At 33.9% G+C, this 15,394-nt stretch overlaps 3 protein-coding genes across 3 annotated transcripts; 1 reads left to right on the forward strand and 2 right to left on the reverse strand.

The window, feature by feature from the left end:
• Window positions 1-204: 204 nt before the first annotated feature.
• Window positions 205-7,354, reverse strand: LOC122590057 (SET and MYND domain-containing protein 4). Its single transcript, XM_043762389.1, has 15 exons — window positions 7,157-7,354; window positions 6,928-7,062; window positions 6,708-6,794; window positions 6,308-6,379; window positions 6,020-6,221; window positions 5,445-5,563; window positions 4,713-5,102; window positions 4,476-4,610; window positions 4,267-4,386; window positions 2,795-2,950; window positions 2,147-2,365; window positions 1,894-2,060; window positions 1,074-1,188; window positions 894-974; window positions 205-815 (listed from the first exon to the last, which is right to left on the reverse strand). The coding sequence occupies exons 1-15, from the start codon at window positions 7,283-7,285 to the stop codon at window positions 618-620; spliced, it is 2,325 nt and encodes a 774-aa protein (XP_043618324.1). The 5' UTR covers window positions 7,286-7,354; the 3' UTR covers window positions 205-617.
• A 180-nt stretch (window positions 7,355-7,534) lies between these two features.
• LOC122589817 (pentatricopeptide repeat-containing protein At3g21470) lies at window positions 7,535-9,348 on the forward strand. The gene has a single exon (XM_043762139.1). It carries the CDS (start codon window positions 7,631-7,633, stop codon window positions 9,194-9,196), a length of 1,566 nt encoding a protein of 521 aa, XP_043618074.1. The 5' UTR covers window positions 7,535-7,630; the 3' UTR covers window positions 9,197-9,348.
• Window positions 9,349-9,768: 420 nt separating this feature from the next.
• Window positions 9,769-13,392, reverse strand: LOC122587101 (metacaspase-1-like). The gene is made up of 5 exons (XM_043759179.1): window positions 12,863-13,392; window positions 11,332-11,662; window positions 11,101-11,221; window positions 10,659-10,874; window positions 9,769-9,991 (listed from the first exon to the last, which is right to left on the reverse strand). The coding sequence occupies exons 1-5, from the start codon at window positions 13,287-13,289 to the stop codon at window positions 9,932-9,934; spliced, it is 1,155 nt and encodes a 384-aa protein (XP_043615114.1). The 5' UTR covers window positions 13,290-13,392; the 3' UTR covers window positions 9,769-9,931.
• Window positions 13,393-15,394: the final 2,002 nt, after the last annotated feature.

A 15,394-nucleotide genomic window follows, 5' to 3' on the forward strand; every position in this document is an offset into this window, starting at 1 on the left:
CAAGGTTTTGAAATGGATCTAAATCAACAGTGAGTTGCTTATTTGCAAAACCGTAACAGACAATTGCAGCTGTTGGTGCCACTTTTAAGTCGGTTTTAACTGCAAATGTTCAGGTAAATGTCTGGATCAAAATGGTCAATTATTTGCAGCCTGGCTTGGTGTTGCTAGTTAATTACAGTCTCAATGGTAAATGAAACGGGTCCAGATCAAAACGAGTACAGTTTTTATTGTATGCAGTTCTAAACGAATATTTTTGTATCCATTACATAAACTTGGTGTTAATAAAATTGAAGTGTTAATTACTGCAAAAAATTTATAATTACATTAATAATCAACTTTTCCCTGTATAAAATGTAAACTTATATATAAGCAATCTGTAACCCCTTCTAATGATTTTCATATAAGCTATTTTTTCCCGTTTGACAAAGTGGTATAACATAGCCAAAACTGAATCGTTTAATCTATACTCACGAGATGAAACAAGAGATAATACAGGCATTCCTACTAAGTTCTCTACTAGAAGTCCTCTGGATTGCAACCCTCTTTTAGCCATTCAAAAGAAGAAAAACATAAAGATCTCTACTAGAAACTATCTGTATGTGTCCAACTGAACAACTTTAGAGGCCGTACTTTAGGAATTGTAGATGAGGGAACATGACCTCTACATCTGAGCCATAGTGCCGTGAAAATATCAAATTGATCAGATTTATGGTTTCTCCAGCAGCAGATTTTCCCAAAGACAGTTGAATTGATGCTAGTTTCACTAACTCGTTTCCAATGACAATGTGGTCATGGCCATAAAGCTTCTCTAGTATCTATATAAAAAAAAAAGTAATTACACAAGTGTGATAACAAGCAACGTCTCATGCATTCGCTATGACTTGGTAGGTTACCTTGATGGATGCTTGACATCGGTCACGTGCCTGTTTTAGTTCTCCAATTGAAGTATACGCCTGCGCTAAGTAATCCTCTACCTGCACATTGGCAAAATAAACTTGGTGCGGGTGCAGAGAAGGGATCGTATGCTAATTATATTTCTATAGTACTAAGAAGAGCATATAGCTAGAACTGACCTCAGCAACTTTCTTGTTGTATGGATGCAACACTGATTTCAGAAGATCTAAAGATCTTACAGCACTCGAAAGTATGTTTGTAGGCAATTGAGCAGAAGCTAATGAATCCATCAACCTATTTGATTCAAAAAATGGCAGAGACGCCGACGGTAACTTTGATAAAATAACATAATAATATGATTATGACCAAATACAGTGTGTGCTAACACCCTTCAGAAATATCAACTTTGGATCAACTGGTAATAGGTCATTAAATGTAGTAGTCGTGAAACGACTAACAAGCCTCACAAGTTTGATTCTTTTAAATTTGACCTGATTTTAGTTAATGAAAGGTACAAAGTGACAATCAACTTTAATATTAGGTTTAAACGTGACTTCAATTTAACCCTTTTATTTAATATAGAACACGTCATCTCCTTTAATCATCATCTCCATGTTTTTATTTTCTAAGTATGTCTTCAGAGTTCAACACAGAATTTGACATCACAGAGCGATAATTAGTAAGTGTTCTTCAGAGATGAGGTAAAAACCAGAAGAAAAAGAACAACTTTTATTTCTTGATTGTTCAATAACTAGAAATCATGTACTTGCCAAATGAAATGTGTTTTCATTATGTTATGAAGCAAAATCCATAACTCCATTTACTTGAAGAACACATAAACAAATAAAAGATAAGGTCTGTACATATAACGAACATGACATATTACGAAGTCAACAGAATAATATTTGCAATACCTAAACATGTGCAATTTGTCTAGAGAAAATACAGCATTGAAAAGTGATATGAATAATAAATCGGCTGAAGAAGTAGAGGATGTACCTTCTTATACTGATCTCTGCCTTTTCTACTACTGCATTTGAAGCTTCCAGGTCACGGTAAGTACCACAGCTCAAACAAACCCCAGGTTTAATACAATTAGCCGAGGTAGTGTCTTGACACAAAAGGCTTGCCACTCTTTTGACCTCATCATGCTCAAATCGATCAACCTTTTAAAAGCCAATCATCAGCCATATAAGAATAGGATAACTATGATGACACCAGTTTAACACAGTAACAACCTCAAAAATAGTACCTGCCGTTGTGAACCACAAAGAAAAGGGTTGACTTTCTGATTTTCATAATCGACCACGGAACTATACATGATTACACCAGGGCAATTTGGATTTACACACCGGAAAGAGTTTATGAAAAGGTCAGATATATTCAATTGTGAACAGCTCGTGCACGAACATACAAAGCCATATTGCTCTTTCAAAGATGACTTGCGTTCGTTACAACTCCATTGGCCAACCTGATTGTCACAACCAAATTCATACAATGTGAGCTTGTGATCTAAAATGAAATTAATAGTTCAAATTAACAGCTTATAATAATTAGAGGAAGCAAGATGGACAGGTTGGGTTGATCTGCTAACACTTATATATCCATACTTTAAAATTCTTATAATCAAGCATTATAAGAAGAATAAACTAAATTTCCAAATAAAGCAGTTTAGCATGCTGTATACATAGAAATTAGACTTTAGGTGACTTCCAACCCATTTATCATTTATATTTTTAACCGAACTTTACCTATTTGAGATTGTGAGAAAAGCCAAAACCAAAGTCGACCACTTCATAACTAACCGGGTGAATATTGCCGTCTCTAGTTAAAAAAAAGATGTTACAACAATCTTATAAAATGAACCTTTTAACATCCCAACAGACATTTATATATTTACCTGCGGCCCATAAGAGAGCTCCAGTGGATGCCCAGCAGTCACAAAATTTATTGCTCGTATATATAGGGTCCGAGAAAAGAAATATGTATGAATGTTCGGCTGACAAGAATGGTTGAACAAGCTTCCACCTAAATAAATAGCTTGACCAACCCTGACCTATTAAACACAATCAAGAACACCATATATTACATAAAGAAACAGCTCGGTGCAAGCTTAAATATCATGTACTTGGCACTTTCAACTGTTGTAACCATCCAATTGCCTATTCCCGTACGGGAAAAGTAAGGATGTGAACATCAAGAGGAAAACCATGTCATTAGTTCACATGTTTATCCATCAAATTTTATGTTTCATGTTATCATTGGTGCTCGCGGTAGATTATTTCCTCAAAAGATTGCTACAAAAGATCTAGTTATTAGGAAACATGAAAAAATACTCCACGTGGCAGACAAGAAATAGGCAAAAAAAAGCTCTGTGGTGTTTTAACTGGCATAAAATCATCTAAGACGACAATCTACTAGGCAAAAAATAGCAAACTTGAGTGTACTATATGCTTTGATAACAGTTTTAATTTCCACAAAAAAATCCCTAAGAGAACCTAAGTTGAGAAGACAACATGCACTTGTGCCATATAAAAGATTATCTAGTAAAAGATTTGTACTACCAGATTTGCTCAGAAGAATATATAATAATAAGTTAAAAGATATGCAAAAGTAGAGATGGAGTACAAAAAATGTCATCACTCATTATTGCTAAAGGTTTATTTTTAGTGCAAACAACCTTCTAAATAGTTTCTTTAAAAAATATAAATGATTTTTGCAAATATCTTGTTTCTGTAATCTTTGTTATCACATCAACTATTTTCTAAAACAGATAGAAAAAAAAGTGTTTGTGGAATAAGTTAGCATATCGTATAAAGTTTGCATGCTGCCAGATCAAAATGTGAATGTCCACCAAAACTATGTCAAAAATCAAAATATGGCATAAAAAAGGACCCATAAGACAACAGGGCTTTGGCCTCACGATATCCAAGGTGTAGGTACACCTCAACCAAGTCGTTGAAAATTCAAGTCCCACATGGGTCAAAGCTACAGGTAGCGTGAGGGCATCTGTTACATTTAAAAGAAATCCACAATGTAACATACCACATAGTTTAAGAGACTGTTCGTATGATATCTAAAAACATATACCCTCAACGAATACAAATTAAAGAATTTGGTTGCTGACAATACCATCAACACATTTGTAATGATGATCATAGACAAAAAATTAAAGTTAGCTCAAAAGGAATGTTGCAATTTTTGTGAAGGACTCTAAAGAACACTGTTAAGGTTCAACGGGAAAGGATACCAATACTTTCTACAACTGTAGACAACACAACTTAGCAATGCACTATTAACAAATTAAAAGGAGACGAAAGTAAATTTATCAATAGAAGTTCTTTGCAAGAGAGCATATTGATAGATAAACACCTGTTCAACAGCAGTAGTTGTATGATTCCCTATTGAGCTTGGTAGACCAACTGTATCAGCAGATCTCATACGAACAATTGCCATAGAGTTCACATTCAGTTGTGAGAGAAGTAAGACGCACTGCATCAAAAGAACTCTAATTGTTGGTTTATAGTCTGGTGTAAAGGCGTCTGGAAACTGGGAGAAGGGTAAGACAAAAAGGAGTTCACCTGTGAAATAGTGTCCCCTTTTAATGAAACATCCGAGCCATAAAACTTGTGAAGACACTTCAAAAGAACGATGGAAGATATGTGCAGCTCCAGTTTGGATTCTGGATCAAGTTGTAGATAATTGTGACAAAGCTCCTGAAAGAATAATTGATAGTTGGTTTAGTGAAGACATATTACTATATTAGATTAAATCAAAAGGTACTGGTACAACTGGATGTAAAAGTGTGCATGTCATACCAAACTCACAATAGAGGAAGATTCACCAATATGCCTATGCTCCTCTATGAACTTCCCTATAACTCTACCAGCCAAAACAACTTCGGCTGGTAACGCGGCAGACCAATTTACTCCACATTCATGCTTATGTTCGACAGTTTGCTTGTTATGCATAACATCAACCGTATCTCTAGTGACACTTGCAACATACTTCTCAAGATCACGAGACAGATCAACACCAATTTTTCCATGATTATTCATATTCGTGTGTGAATCATATCCTCTAGCATGTAACTGGCAGAGTCTAGAACAATATAAAGCCATTGAACATGATGGACATGGAACGGTATCGGCTGGTAGTTCAATAAAGCAAAAATGGCAATAAGTCTCCCGACAATGCTTCGATACTATCTGCAAACCAAAAGAGTGACATGTGATACACCAAAAATAAGAATTCTTACTGCATAGAGTCAGAAGAGACGTGGTTATTTTATACAATAAATGGAAACAAAAACAAGAATATGAAGGTTGTATGAGTCCCAAAATGGAACTGTAACATTTGTTGTGTAAAAAATGAATTGAGGGGAGGCTTGGATTCTGTCTTCCCATTTCCTTCACAATACATCACAAGGTTATTTTGTTTTCAAGATGTCACATTTGGCGTAGTTAACCAACCACGGAAGTAACCAAAAAGAGTTACGTGTTAAAATGCTATTATCTTTGACAGCAATAACAAAGAAATTTCAGATGTACCGCAGCAAGTGGTTCTTCTTTATGAAGCAAAGTAGTTTGAGGTATGTCTGTCAAAGACACCATGCCCCTCCCTTTTGATTCTGTAGAAACACACTGCAATTGGATTTGTGGTAGCTGATCTGTTAAAGAGGACCTACATGGTAAGAGTCATGGAAAATCTTATTGAGAACCAGTACTAAGTTGGACAAAGTAATTTTTGCTCAGACTGTCAGACTTTTGAAATATTTCATTAGGAAAGATTATCAAACTAAAGAATAGTCAAGTAAAAGGCATAAAAGCTTTGATCTGTCGTGAAATTCATTAACATGAGAACATGGACACAGATCATAGAGCACGCTACAAAAACATGTATCTATTTGACTATACAATTTTTCTTACTTTGTAATTATATAAAAAAATCACTTGATTAAGTCTTCATTCTGAAACACATGGCATTGTGTCCCACTGTCCCATATTCATTTCCATAGCATCAATTAAAAAACCTCGTATAAATGGGTCCCAATAACAAAAATATTGGATGGAGAGAAACTATACAACCACAAAATTTATGTAATTCATGAAGGTAGATAATTTACCAAGGATGTTAGACTCGTCATATATAGGTACATCCGGCGAGGAGTCTTTCCGGTGATGTTGAGCTAAGATAAGTTTAAGTTCGCCTTCTATCTGCCGCTTTCCACTTACAGAGAGCTCCGTGCATAGTGAAACTTTCAAATCACAAACGGCATCATCAAAATTTCCCATAGAAGTGTTTGCCTTACTCCTTCTATACCATGCCTGCAGTGCGCATTTGTTCATGATTCTTACGAAATTAGCAGCTAAGCATACATAACTTAAGAATAAACTTGAGAGAGCTATCTCACCTTTGAGTAACTTTTACATACTGCAAGAGCGCGATTACAATCCCGCAGAGACTCCTTAACAAGACCCATTTTCTGTACAATAGTTATAGCAAAAAGCAGCCAGTCATATACATAAGTGAACATACCTTAAATATGACTACTTTTCAATTGTTCAATAAATATCAATCAAAGTTACAATGCTGCATTCTAAACAAAACTTTTACACATCTCTGTTTCATGAAAAACCTGGCATCACTCTCCACACGTTCAATAGAGGCGTAAATGACATAAACAAACTTCGTAAGACAGAATAAAAAATAAAAAAAATTCACGGGTTACAATCCATAGTCCAAAAAGTTAGAAACTTTGGTCTTAAATGTGCACAATAACTTCAATAAAAACAAAGAAATTGAAAACCCACCAGCAATACAGCTGCGCGATTTACGTATAACGTAGCCACCAGGTTTTTTCCCTTATCCTCCACATCCGTTGGAGCAACTCGTAAAGCCTGTACAATAACAATCTCATATCACTACATTAACTTAAATTGTATCGAAAAGTAACCAACTTTCACTCCAAATTGTAATATTGAAGTGAAATTTGGTTGCGGATTACGAAAACCGTAAAGTTATGAATTTAACCTGAGAGTAAAATCTCAAAGCATTTGGGTAATCTCCACTAGTAAAGGAATTGTTTCCTTTAAGCTTAAATTCTAACGCAGATTGTTTGTTTTTAAGAAACAGTGATGTTTCTTTGTGAACTAAATCTTCAATCATCTGTAAAAATCAAACTAACTATGATTAATTATCAATTAGTTAACTAAACTGTAAGAAGTAAATAAAGTAAAAAAGATTTGGTGGAATTAGTTACTTGGTGAAAAAGGGGTAATTGATTGAGGAAATCATGGAGAGATGAACAAGTGTTTGGGAGTGTGTTTGGATTGCTTTGTGAAATTGAGTGAATTAGGGTTTCTGGAATTCTTGATTTCAGTTTCTCCATTTTTGTTATTTTTTATTTACTATTTTGTGAGAATTGGGGTTAAAGAATAAAACCCTCACTCACTCCCACATGTAGGGGTTTTTGGTCTGGTTTTATTTTGCTGAAAAATACTTACCTTTTTTATTGCAATATATATAAGGATAATTAATATGCTTCTAATATCATACATGCTTTCCCGTCACAAATCATTTAAAAAATATTAAACATTGAGTCTATATGATTAAAATCAATAAAACATGTATGATACATGTTAGTATGCTCTTATTCCCATATATATATATATATATAGTTGTATTGTATAAGTTGGGTATTTTTATTTAAATTATAGAATTGAAATGACAAAATATGTCTAGTATAGAATTTAAAGATGATAATAGATGGTACTATTGGTGTATAAGAAATCATATATCTAATGGTAAACCAAAAGATGCACTTACAACTTACACTCAAAACCATTTTCAATATCGTAACCAACTCCTGAATGTGGTTCCTTTGGTGTTGAAAGCCTGCGCTTATCTTTCCATGATTCATTTCGGAAAGGCGTTACATTCGGAATCGATCAAAACCGGTGTGGGATCGAATGTAGTCGTAGGAACCTCGACGGTGAGTATGTATGCTAAATGTGGTCATGTGACCAATGCGCGCAAACTGTTTGATGAAATGCCTGTGAAAAACGTTGTTACGTGGAACGCAATGATTGGTGGGTATATGTTGAATGGGTTGACAGAACCTGCATTAGACCTGTTTGATAAGATGTCAGAGAAAACGGAAGTTTCATGGATTGAAATGATTGCAGGGTATGCTAAGATGGGAAATACTGACATGGCTAGGGGCATTTTTGATAAGGTGCCGTTAGCGTTGAAAAATGTCGTTACTTGGACAGTTATGGTTGATGGGTATGCAGTCAACGGTCAGATGGATGCTGCTCGGGATGTATTTGAGGTTATGCCAGAACGTAATTGTTTTGTTTGGTCTTCAGTTATTTCGGGGTATTTTAGGGAAGGTAATGTGATGCAAGCTAAAGCTATCTTTGATAGAATTAAGGATCAGAATTTGGTGAACTGGAACTCATTGATTTCTGGGTATTGTCAGAATGGTCTTTGTTATGAAGCTCTAGATGCATTTGCCAAAATGCAAGAGGATGGGTTTGAACCAGATGAGGTCTCGTTTACTAGTGCTTTATCAGCTTGTGCTCAATTAGGTTTGTTGGAAACGGGTAAAGAACTTCACCGTATGATTACTCAGACAACGAGAATAAATAAGTTTATTCTAAATGCTTTAGTTGACATGTATGCAAAGTGTGGTGATTTAACCAATGCAAGAACCATATTTGAAAACATGTCGGACATTGAAAAGAATGATACTTGTTGGAACACTATGATCTCAGGCTTTTCCATCCACGGCCATTGCAAGGAAGCTCTTGACTTCTTTGATAGAATGGAGAAGTCTCGCTATGTTAATCCAGATGAAATAACCTTTCTCTCAGTTTTATCTTGTTGTGCACACGTTGGGAATGTTAAAGAAGGTTTAAAAACTTTCTCTAAGATGAAGGAATACGGTTTATCAGGTAATGTGAAGCATTACGGATGTTTAGTTGACCTTTTAGGAAGAGCAGGAAGATTAAAAGAAGCATTTCAGATTGTAACAGACATGCCAATGAGACCAAATGACATGGTTTGGGGGGCTCTCCTTGGTGCATGCCGACTTCACTCTGATTTAGATATGGCTAACCAAGTGCTTGAGAGAGTCCGATTGCAAGCTACTCCTGATGGGTCTTCTTATGTGCTTATGTCCAATATTTATGCAGCTTCAGAAAGATGGGAGAAGGCTGAAAGTGTGAGGTTTGTTATGTCTTGTAAAAGGGTTCCCAAAACAATCGGCCATAGTTCAGTCGCCCTCGACAATAGCTAACTTTTATTATGCACCAAATTTAGTGTAAATTATGAATCTTTTTTACATTAAACCAGGTTTTCACTACATGTGAGATGAATGCAAAAGCCATGAATGTGTATTATTTTAGCCAACTTTCTAGAAAAAAATTGAACGTCCGTGCTCATCAACAAGCAACATCTAGATAGGGGCAATTATGCCGTAAGGGACATAGCATCACAGTCCATGTTTCATGATTCGTTCCATTCGCTTTCTTGTTCAAACAGCAACAGTGCCCAGTCTTACTCTTTTTGTAACCGATTTGTGGTTAACCTCTTGAATTCTTTAACAGTTAAGAAAAATGTGTCTTATGTATGACCAAACTTTCACTAACATATAGTTACATGTTTTGCAAGAATCAGATGGAATCTGGAGATTGACATTTCGATGCCAACATCACCTGAACCCAGTAATTTCCCAGTTCTTAAATACTCGTAACACATAGTGGTGATCAAATATTCAAATGTGTAACTTCTAAATTATTCTGAACCCCAACTAGTCGAACAAGCAAAATTTGACTGCGGTAACTATATTTATTTTTGAAAATGATGAAATACAGTGGAAAACTTTCCGTAGCTTATTATATTAGGAAAAGTACATACAATAAATACAGACACAATAACAAATTGAATGAATCTTGCATTAAATTTCTCGGGGGAAAAAAGAACTGTACAAGTGGAAAGAATGCACTCGGAGCAAAGAGCAGGAGATTACATGTTAGAGGGTGAATCTTTTTGTATAAACATCAAAAGGTTCACTAGCCGTAAGTTGTGGTTCCTGCAGTAACATAATTAACATTAATCCGCAGATAAAAAATATTTATATAGACGTTTTCCCATGAAAACTGCAGCTAGTCATGTGTATGGACCTGGCAATAATTCAATTTATGGAAGTTTTTTTAAGTTGGATCAATCAACTTATTTGTCAAATGTTATTATGCAAAATATTGGAGGTGGTCTAGTGCACACATTTGCTGTAATATCTAATATTGTGTCCAGACAAAATAAGACACCCTTGAACAAATAGCATTGACAATTAGATCAACCATTCTCCAGAGTTGAAAGCAGAAGATATTTGATCTTCAAGGTGACAGACAGACTTGGACCATTTAGTTATGAATTAGTCAATTCAGTTTATGTTTTGCCTAGACGGGTCAAATGGGTAAAATGAAGAAAAAAAGGAACATGTTAGAAGTTGTTGACACTTGCAACTAGACAACAGTTTGCATATCTTTTTTTATATCGAGCTATACGCGCATATTATTCATGAAAGAAAAAGGATACTAATAATAAACAAAAAGCGTTCGAGTCAAACACAACCGGATTAGACTAGTACAAAATATTGCTTGTTTTACCCTGTTATCCAATCATCCAATAGATCCAATTTGCTATCTTGAAGGGATAATGACTAAGTCAAAAGATTCTAAGCAAAGATGAAAAAGTACCTGTCTCAAGCCACCACCAAGACTTCCTCCGGTTAAAAGCATACCAAGGAGAGATGATACAGCACCACCACTACTGCCACCCATATCAGTTTCATTTTTCCGAATGGTGGTTCTCATTGAGGTCAGCATATCACCGTATGTTGTCCCATGCCCCCGTTCAATTGCTTGTATAAATGAAAATGTCATTGCTCCAGTTGAAGTCACCTTCGAGAGAGACTGCACATATAGATTATTTATATTTATATTAGCACGAATAGTATCCACACCTTCCTCTACTACATAGTTTGATTGAAAAACGTAGTTACAGCAATGCCCAAATTTACACTATCTAGTGTAACTGAAAAGTTTTCATGAACAGATATTTCACTTTTTATAGTACAGAAGATTACTTTTTCTTGCATTAAACAAAAAAATCAATGAGGGAAAAAGTATAAGAAATTACAGAGGTATCAGCAGAGGATTGATCATCGTCACAGCCACTAAATGAGATGACTTCCCCTCCATTTGTGCCTTTCCATATTCCCGATTGAGGACTATGATCCTCCCATACATACCTCCCACTCCTACATCAAGACAACATATACTACGTCAAGAATGAAAATGAAAATTGGACCATAAAGTGGGAACGAGACCCATAAAATATGCAAAAAAGAACAATTGAAATTTACTGTACCTTTCCATTCTACAAAGAAAGGGTAAATCTAGCATGGTACCACTATGACAAGCGTCGATAATGGCATGAAGCTTGACACCATGAGGTAGTGGCTTGACCATAGTTGCATTTATCTCATCATCAACAATCATTCCTTGAGTCTCAAAATCCAAAGGACAAAGTGTCTCATCGTATCCATCAATCTCATCGCCATTGTAGTTCCTTTGTTGAGAACCATGACCAGAAAAATGGAATACTAATGAATCTCCTGGCTGACAATCTTTGACAAGCCAATACATGGCCATTCTGATGTTATGTTTTGTTGGAATCCTGTAACGATCCGTTTCCTCTTCTGTAAAATCAGTTATTGGATGTCATGCCAAAATGTTTACTTGTAAAGTCAAAGTTATGACTTCTCAGAGCCAGACTTGATATAAATATTTCACAAGCTTAACACAAATACAAAATCTTTTGTACATACATATTGGTTAACATAATTATTGCTATGATCGTTTTTTTTAACTACTTGAAAAAATGTATATCAGTGTTTAGCAAGAAAAGGCCATTTGTTAAACTTCATTTCTTTTTGTTTGCACTGATTGACTATCAAAACTATGTTATCATTAAAAACATATACCTTGGGAACATTCTTTGCAATATGAAGAAAGATACCACATACAAACACTTTTCTCCTCATACCTCATAAAGCAAGAAGCCTAAGTGCACTACATAATTGATACTTGCATTTCTAAAAATACCTACATATATATATATACAAGCAGCCACACTATGAGTCGTGAAAACAAAGTGAACTATTCCTTCCATTTTAGTATTGTTATTCTACTTTATGTTAGATTTTTGATCTCTATAATTTATAAACCTGTTAGTTTTTTAACATTTATGCATTGATCCATTAAGTCTCAATTTCCTCATATGATTGATTATAGAAAGCAGTATATATGTTTCCGGCCAACTAAGTTTGTTCAAATGTCATTATCATTATTTACTTCAGAGTTATGATGAAGAACATGGAATGCGGTTTTAATACTAATAATCTCATTTTAGTATCTTATCTTAACCAATAATCTCATTTTAGTATCTTATCTTAACCTTCTAAACAATATTTCAGCAAATTTAACTCTTTGGTGCATCACATAAATTCTTTGCAAGTAAAACTTGAGAACCCACAAGCCAATATAGCTATTTTATCAACAAATTAAAAAATTATACATTAAAGTTTAGTTAAATGACTAAATGTGTTCACATTAGAATAAGATAATCACATATACACATTTAAGTCATTCGGTCATACATGTCATTCTACAACGTGTTCATTATTGCAATTGCCAGTAATAGAACAATAACATGTTAAGAGATAATCATAACTCTAACCAAGCTAGATTCAAATATATATATATATATATATAAAGTTGGATATATAAAAATCAAACATTAAAAAAAAAAAAAACGCAAAAAAATAAATAAATAATAAATGACACATATAATGATAATTAAAAACTATTAAAAAAAAAAAAAAGAAAGAAAGAGATACCTGTAAGCATGAGAATAGAAGATTCAGGAAATTTAAACTTATTAGTCAACAAATATTTCATGCACTTGGCATCATTAATACATCCTTTCAACTCATGTTTTGTTCTTTTATACGATATCCCACATATAACTGCTCTTTTTCTCCCGTTGACCGAAGGTACTACTGCTGGTGTTTGACCAAAAGATGGCATATGGTTATATACTGGTGGTGGTGGTTGCTGAGCTGGCGGTGGCGCGTAATGGGCATTGAAAGAACCACTACTACCAGTTGGTGGATAATGATGATGAGGTGAGACCGGTGGTGGTGGTAGGCTACGTGGGTCAGCGACACGTGTAATGGCTTGGCAAAGAGCACAACGTATTGATGTTGCTCCTGGTGGAAGTTGTAAAGGTGTTCTGCAGTTTGAACAGTCAACTAACATCAACATGTTTGTTTGTTTTTTGTTTTTTTTTTTTGTTTTAAGGAAGAAGAAGATGATGATGATTGTGTCTTGGTGTTGGGGAGTTGGTGAATGAAAGTATATGGTGAGTTGTATTGGAAATTTGGAATGGGTGGGCTGCTGATTGTCATTTGACCATATGAATGTTAAGTTTACATATTGTCCCCATGTAATTTGAGTGTGTTTGCAAGTTTGGTTATTTTAGTTTTTGTTAGTATTTGGATATTTGTTACGAAAGTAGCAACGGGTGACAGGGAAGTGTATTGTTGTTAAGATGTACAACTTGGGGTATGTATCTTATGTGGTAACAACATTAACTTTGTTGGTAATGGGTTGAAACATCTTCATCACTCCCTTAATCATAATCGCTGATTGAATCAGGTATGTTCTAACATTATGGATAAATAATTTAATTGTTGGCCAATTTAGATAGTTGGTTTTTGTTAATTTTTTTTACAAAAACGTATATACCACAAATACGTATAGATCGTGGGGATTGTAGAAGTAACGAGTTGAGTAAACGAGTGTTTTATACTCGTATTATGATGTTTGTATACAACATATCTTATTGGAGAGATAAGAACATAAAACAACATAAGGTCATAGTAGAGTTATTGTGAGGCTTGAACTAAATTACTTGAAGTATGTGTTTGTTTAAAATATCCAATGTTTTGCCTATAAACGCTTGTGTTAACAACTTAATTAACAATAACATAAAATGTAATTTATATTTTGTTAATAATTATTTTTTTTTAAATTTAGATTGATATGTCGCAATAATAGTATTATCTATAGTGATGCCCATTACAAAAGGTCTGAAATTTTGATTATTATATGATATTTATAGTCTTATAATACTTGCAATATTGAGATATTTAAATGTAAATACTTAGTGGTAAATCATATCAAGGTTGAATAGTATAGCATGGTTTCTTTTATACAAACTCTTTCAGATAAGCAATATCTTAACTTTGATTACATAATTAACCGGGTTCTCATTAATCTCTTGCAAAAAAGTAATTTTATTTTCGTTAGTCATGATTATTAAGAACAATAAAAGTAGCAGCTAGTTCGTGGGGTTTTCAATAATTTTGTATTTTGTGATTTTATTTGTAGGTTCCAGTTTATATAAAAAAAATTTGTATCCTAAATATAATTTGATTTTAATTACTAATAACAACAATGAGTATCCTAATTATAGCATGATTACAATTACTAATAACAATAATAGTACAAGTAATTTGATTACAGTTAATAATATAAAATAAAATATTGATATAAATGTAACTTCCCTAACTTTTAGTTATATTTTGCTATTAGATGGACATTATGTAATGAAATATTAATTATTTTTAAATTGGGGTAAACGTGTAAATTGTTTATGGAAAACCAAAAAGTGTAAATTAATTTAAACATGTGTTGATTTAATTAATTTTGAGAAATTGAGAGTTGTGATTGGTCAATTGAGGTTATATCAGTTATCTTTTAGTATAATTTTGAGAAATTGAGAGTTGTGATTGGTCAATTGATGTTAGATTTGTTTCCTTTTATTATATATTAAGATTAAGATTAAGATAAAATACTCGTAATATATTCTTCTTACTTTAGGATTTTAGGCTACAAGAGGAATACAATTTAGACATACTTGAACTTCTAGGGCTGTTCAAGAAAGAAAAAACTTGAACCTCTAGGGGCTGTTGTGAAAACATGACGAAGACTTTACGCCAAAATCCGAGTTGACCTAGTAAATCGTTTCCCCAAACGCATAAGCGCGTGAAACGCGGGGCAAGAAGCTTCATTGGACAATTTGGAACAAATTAAGACTACTTGTCTAAATTATTCACATTCATTTTTTTCTAAAATATAAATACAATCCTAATAAAAAAAAATACGCGCATAATGTGATAGTAGTAGTAAAGTCGAATGGTGTAGGTAATTATTGTAAAGATTTTGATTTAGGGATAAAGATGGTGTTATTTATTATTGAAAGTTGACGTTAATTTAATTCATTAAGGTAATTTGATCCATTAACATATTTTCTTTTGAGGAAACAATCTCTACAAAAACATAAAGGGAATTACCTGTTTGTTTTT

This window comes from Erigeron canadensis, chromosome 2 (assembly GCF_010389155.1).
Source record: "Erigeron canadensis isolate Cc75 chromosome 2, C_canadensis_v1, whole genome shotgun sequence".
Classification (NCBI taxonomy): domain Eukaryota; kingdom Viridiplantae; phylum Streptophyta; class Magnoliopsida; order Asterales; family Asteraceae; genus Erigeron; species Erigeron canadensis.